The sequence below is a fragment of the Notothenia coriiceps genome, unplaced genomic scaffold (genome assembly GCF_000735185.1).
Source record: "Notothenia coriiceps isolate Sejong01 unplaced genomic scaffold, NC01 NC01_scaffold00021998, whole genome shotgun sequence".
Classification (NCBI taxonomy): Eukaryota; Metazoa; Chordata; class Actinopteri; order Perciformes; family Nototheniidae; genus Notothenia; species Notothenia coriiceps.
This window is the reverse complement of record NW_011354699.1, coordinates 35,702-42,352: the sequence shown is the minus strand read 5'-3', so window position 1 is coordinate 42,352 and position 6,651 is coordinate 35,702. Positions and strand designations below refer to the sequence as shown.

At 38.8% G+C, this 6,651-nt stretch overlaps 1 protein-coding gene across 1 annotated transcript in view; it reads left to right on the top strand.

Annotated features, from left to right (window-relative positions):
* The first annotated feature begins 362 nt into the window (after window positions 1-362).
* espnla (espin like a) overlaps window positions 363-6,651 on the top strand; it is a 21,472-nt gene continuing 15,183 nt past the window's right edge. Inside the window, exons 1-5 of the mRNA XM_010780510.1 lie at window positions 363-368; window positions 2,122-2,312; window positions 5,046-5,232; window positions 5,314-5,496; window positions 5,630-5,761. Of these exons, the coding sequence (XP_010778812.1) occupies window positions 363-368; window positions 2,122-2,312; window positions 5,046-5,232; window positions 5,314-5,496; window positions 5,630-5,761 (699 nt within the window). The remainder of the gene's footprint in view (window positions 369-2,121; window positions 2,313-5,045; window positions 5,233-5,313; window positions 5,497-5,629; window positions 5,762-6,651) is intronic.

Here is a 6,651-nt window from a genome sequence, read left to right as displayed (position 1 = left end):
ACAGCACTAAAAAGAGCAATTTATTATACCTCTGTGCCTCACAGAAGAATGGCTTTTGGCATGGTATTCCACCTGAAGCCTCTGACCCTGGTATTGGCAGAATGGGCAGTGATAACTGCCAGAATTACAAATACACACTTTTGGGCTCTCGTCATGGTGTAAGTGTGTGATGTGTTTCTGGTCAAAGAAAAATAAACACAAACAAAACGGTTGGCAATAGGCTGGAATAAAATAAGCTGCATATACATTTATTTTGTAAAAATCGAATTGAAATATAGTTTATGCAGTTTTTTCAGGACATTGCTTATACAGCAATCCTACTATTGCATAGTATAGTTATTAGTATTAGTATTAGTACAAAGATGAAGGTAAGCCATGTTAGCGTTGTGGGCTACCTAGCGCCACTTATTTTGATGTACGTTTTTGTTGATAACGTTGCGAGTTTGTATCTTTCAGTGTTGAGGTGGGCACCGTTAGATTCTGTGTCTTTACGATCATAAATGATGTGTTGAATGTGCAGCTAGGATAAGTAATAAGGGAGCTAGGAGTGATTTTTCGGTGAAGTAATAGGTTAGCATTTTTCGCTCGGGGCTAATTCAGAGGCTCACTGTTAGCATTGTGTGTTTTAAAAAAAAAAAAAAATGTTATATGGATATAAAATATTCATAATTTATTAAATATTAAGGTTCCTTAGACGTTGTTTCCTGCAAATGACGCGATTTCGGCCCCGGAACCGGGTCCGTGGGGCCTAAGAAAATAATATATTACTTTCAATCAACACATTTTCAACCGCAGCAAAAACAAATAGTTAATTTATTCAGGGATACTTACCTCCATCGTACTCTGACGCTATGATTAACAGAACAGAACTGCTACCCCGGAAACAGGATGTCACGTGCCTCAAAGGTTGAGAAGGAGGGGCGTCCCGTCACGTGTCTCAAAGGTTGAGAAGGAGGGGCGTCCCGTCACGTGTCTCAAAGGTTGAGAAGGAGGGGCGATCTTGATGTTGAGAAGGAGGGGCATCGAGGTACTGCGCACTGCAGTGAGGGGTTTCTCGTGTATCGCGATGATGCTCGAAATGTCCCTTATAGGGCTACGTCTGTTTCCGGTGACTTTATTTTGAAATTCTGTTCCTGAGAAACGGCTAAAAAGCCTGAGATTATAGAATCAAACGAATAAATAAAAACAAGGATAATTGTGTGTTATTGTTGAGTAAATAACAGTGTGTTATTTAGAAAAGAATAACAAATTAGAAGGAAAAAAAGATTTAAAAAAATACAGATTTCATTATTCTGAGGCTCCGTGCCCCATTTCTTTTCCTCACAGACGACAAAAAAAGTCCGACATTATACGATTACAAATAAAATCAATAATCGTGGCTTGATATTGAGTAATAACATGTTTTTATGGATTACACAGCTTCTGGTCTTCTCAGACCCGACCGTATCCATTTGCGTCTCATATGCACGCAAAACTCGGACTCAGAACTCAATGGGAATAGTTGGCGTATGATAGGCACGCAAAATCGGACTTTAGTGTATCTATTGCACGCATTTTGAAATGTGTAAAGTCGTGTCATTTGTACGCAGACTGAAGAGAGTGGGTTGAACTGGTTGAACTATAGCGGGCCCTCTGTGAATGTAGAGAGGGACCAACAAGCTCTCCCGTCTTCAACAGTTCACAGTAACTCGCAGAGACGGCATTTAACCCTTCACATTCCAACAGAAGCTGAACAGGCAGATTTGAAGGATTTATTTCTTTGGAAATTTTATTTTAAATACAATTAAATCAAGTTATTTTGGTAAAACTAATGAAATATGTAACAACAGAAAATATTTTAAATGTTTTTTTTTTAATGTTTTCAAATATTATTTTTTAGAATATCTTAGGCCCTCACATAGGGCCTAGAGGGCCCTGATGGCTCGCCACTGATCAAATACCACCAAATGTCTTAATTGGTGGACCTTATGAGAATCCCTACTGTTGCTTTGAAAAACATATTTAATAGGAAACTCCTTTGACCTGTCTTGATGATCAAGAGTGTTTATTAGAAAAAGCCTTTACAATAGAGGTGTTCTCTCTCAGCCTTGATCTAATAACCCATCTGTGTGTCGTTCCCAGGATCGGGATGCAGCCGGGGCCACGGTGCTCCACCTGGCGGCGCGGTTCGGTTGTGTGGAGGTCATTCAGTGGCTGCTTTCTGTTGGAGGGGCAGCGGAGGTGAAGACACACTGTGGAGCTGTACCTGCTCACTATGCCGCAGCCAATGGGGACCTCACCTGTTTAAAGCTTCTTGTTCAACACGCACCGCGGTGGGTTCACAAGCTTTGCTAATTGTTCTTCTTATTCGCTTCTTTTGAAACCAATAAGGCTGAGAACACTACTGAATATTGCAATGCCAACATTCCACCAGATGTGGGTTTTATTAAAAAATGATAATAATTGAATAGAGGCAAACAACAAACTCTGGAGAGTCCAACAAACTATAAAACCAGCATCCTGGCCACAAGCTGCCTACTGTCGTAATACTAGAGACCAGTAACTGACATTTGACTTTATTAGCCTCACAAGCTGAGCCATTTGCTCAGGTAACCATATGGTGAGGTGAGCTGAAGGGAACCCTTTCAAAGACAAATCCTAATTCATCTTTCACCATGAGTGCATCGACTGTAATAGAACGTTTTTTTTTAACTATATAACAGTTTCAACCTTCCTTTCACAACTACAAAGTAGCCAGTCCTTCACTGAGTGGTTCCCACCATTTTGTACTTGTAGTTTTCATTGGTGTTAGATGACATACCGCTTGGAATGTCAGATTCAAGCTTTAAATGTATATCACCGTATATGTTCATTTAAGATAGCTATTTGTTTTATGTATCTATTTCAAACTTTTCATCATTACTGTGTGCTAGCTTTATTTTTAACAATTTATTGAATAATTGTTGTTATATTTATAATTTCAACCATCTTAAAGAGATTTCTATAATTGTTTAAGTACTGTTAGTTAGTTTTTTCTATTTCAACCAATATTTCCAGTATTGTTAGTTAGCGTTATTTATTTAAACTGTATAATCATTATTGTTAGCAAGCTTTCTCTATTGCAACCTTTCGATCATGTACCCAGTACTATTAGCAAGCTCTCTTTTATTTAGTTTTGTTAGCTAGCTTCATCTGTTTCATCTACTACTCTATGCTAACTATTGCAACAGGTTACCAAGGTCTAATCAACTTGTTTTTAAACTAACTTTACTTTTTGGTTAAACGTGAATGGAGAAACCAGCTCGAGTGCACTAGATTTTGAAAGTACACAACCGGAAAAAATCTGCCCCTTCCTTCAGACTTCCTAACAGAGCCCCTCCTCCAATACACACAAACGCGCACATGACCAATGAGGGCACGAGATAAATTTGTGCACAGATGGAAAGCTGACAGGCAAGTAGGCCATCTAGTTATTTTAGCTCAGATGATTGGTCAAGCACCACGGCTTCCACAGATGAATTTTTTTATGTATTTATTGTCAAAGCACTTAATATATTCAATGCTATCGGGATGTTAAGAGCATTCAATGGAATATAACAAAAAGTGTATCTGAAGTGAATTACCTACCCTACCTTTAACTATTTCAACAGTTTTCATTACATTTAAAGGTCCCCTATTATACTGTTTTTTATCAATATATTATAGGCCTCAGATATATACAAAACATGTCTCTGAAGTGTTTGGCTGAAACACCAAACAGATCATTGCAGCATTACCCATAATCCCCTCTGTTTCAGCCCTGTTTCCAAAGTGCTGATTCTCTGTCTGTTACTTGAGATGAAAATAAGTTGCCACTCCCCACGCCCCTCTGAGAGAGATTTGGTTAGAAAGAACACAATGGTGCTCTATGAATATGTGTTCACAGAAAAACACAGAGGGGACACATGTTTATGTATAAAAGACATAGAAAAAGTGGATTTTGCATAATAGGTGACCTTTAAGTAACTTTTTCATGGAAATTGAATACTTTTCAATACATTTTAGCTACAGTTTCAACCTTTAGGCTAGATTATTTTCTAGTTTTCTAGTAGCTCAATTGCAGCCTGTGGTGTAGGGTGGATGGGAGGACGTGTATGTAATGTGCATTCAGCCTGGCTACATTTACAGTTACATGTATGCTAGCAGCTATTAATGGTAGCTTACTTGTCATCTTAAATGTAGCCTTCTGAAGTTCAGCATTTCACCACTTTGTTAGGCTTTTTATTCTCTTACACAGAAATATTTGGATGGGTATATTGAAATCAAATCGGTTTCAAAATAATGAAAACCCAAATTTAAATCAGTTACCATTTTTTACTTTCTCCCAAAAAAAAATATTTTTTTTGTTCTGAGAAAAAAGTCAGAATTGTAAGATTAAAGTCAGAATTCTGAGAAAAAGTCAGAATTCTGAGATTAAAGTCAGAATTCTGAGAAAAAAAATGATGTGGCCCTAATCCTCTTCCGTACAGAGGTCTGATAAACACTCCTTTATTTGTGCCATAGACTGTGTATATAAAGATTTGTGCTTGTTCTGAGATTTAAATACTCAGCATTTTGAAACGTTTTGGGAAACATCATTTTTTTGTATTCCTTTTTTTTTCCTCTTTAAGATTCTGAATGTTATAGTTTGTCAGAAAACTTTGACAGTCAGAAACTGTTTTGATAATTGTTTACTGTGACTGTTAAAGTAATCTGAGTCATTTTAAACGCAAGAGTGTTCTCAACCCACATCTATTGACTTGGTCTGTTTTAATATCATATTACAGTGAATATTTGGGATTTGAGACTGACAAAACCAGAAATCACAAACATCCCTTTGCAGTTTGAAACACTTGCGCGATTTTCACTTTTTCCTGACGTTTTATAGACCAAACAATTAGTTTAATCTAGAAAATAATGGGCAGATTAGTGAGTTGCACACGTTTTTAACATAATAACATTATTCATACACATGAGATCAGCTTTCTTCAATCTCTGAGGGGAAATTCAGTTTCACTAGCCCGTTGTTGCTGTCTGTTGGTCTCCAGATGTGTGGACCAGCAGACGGTCCTTGGGGCCACCCCGCTCTATCTGGCCTGCCAGGAGGGCCAGCTGCAGGTTGCAGAGTTCCTGGTGAAGGACTGCGGGGCCGACGTCCACCTGAGGGCCCACGATGGCATGACCTGCCTGCATGCTGCTGCTCACATGGGCCACCAGGCTGTGGTGCTGTGGCTGGTCAGTGGAGAGAACTCGTGTTGCTGTGACGTATCAAAGTGTTGCTCACTCGTGTTGATCCTTATCATTCTCTCCACACAGGTGAGCTGCACTGCCGTCAGCCTGTCCGGCCAGGACCGTAACGGAGCTACTGCTCTGCACTTCGCTGCCAGCAGAGGGCACTGTTGCATCTTGGAGAGGCTGCTTCACATGGGTTCAAAGGTCATCAAGGATTACTGGGAAGGGACCCCACTTCATGATGCGGCAGAAAATGGAGAGCTGGAGGTTGGGAGCACATTTTTTATTTAGGTTTCCTTTTCTGTTGTTATAGTTATGTCTTATCTTGAATAAAGCAAATACAATTTCATAAAAGTATGTTCCATACATATATATATATCTCTTATATTCCTATTTTCAGAGTTGTAAACTCCTGTTGGCCAATCAAGCGAACCCCTCAGATCAGGATATTGATGGGTTTACAGCAGCAGACTTGGCGGAGTACAATGGACACCATGAATGTGCCAGACATCTCCGTGCCATGAAAAGAAATGTAAGCTCTCTCTCATCCACAGTATATTTTATTTCACACCTTTTTCCTGCTTTGTTCCTCTCTGTTAGCACTACCCACCTTGTTATTTTGGCATACAATTCAAAGCTTGCTTCTGCTCAACAGCAAAAATCTGGAAGGTCTTGGAACCCTGGTGAATAATTGCTTACTTTGCGACATGAATTTCATGCATGTGGAACTTGACAGGCCTCCTCTGTTATCTGCCACTCAGCATTATTGCTTGGCTCTCAGTCCAAGAGGTCTAGAGTAAGGTGACCAGATTTTTAAAATGAAAACCGGGGACCTTTTGAGTTTTGTGGTCAATATATCATTAACATATCCAATTGTCTTCACTGTTAAAGAAAAAAGGGGGACAATTCTGGTTTAATGTAATTCGAACATTTGAGCTGTTGGATACAAACAGAAGGAAGATAGCTCATATATGAGACTTCAAAGGTCTTTTATTTTGAAACTCTACATCATATTGTCCAGATTCTCTGAGTGACTAGATGAGGTGTCCTGCTATCACCCTGAAGTGAGGTGAGTCTTTGATAATTTGACAGTTTTTTTTATTTATTCTTGTATAAAAACAGAAGGACGATAGCCCTTATATGAGATTTCAAAAGTATTTTATTTTGAAATTCTACATCAGATTGTCCTGATTTTCTCTGATTGACTAGATAGGGACTCCTGCTATCACCCTGAAGTGAAACAAGTATGTGATTGACTTCGAATGACTCTTTGATTATGGACGGTTTCCATTAAATAATAATCAAAATATAGATGGNATTCTCTGAGTGACTAGATGGGGTGTCCTGCTATCACCCTGAAGTGAAACAAGTATGTGATTGACTTCGAATGACTCTTTGATTATGGACGGTTTCCATTAAATA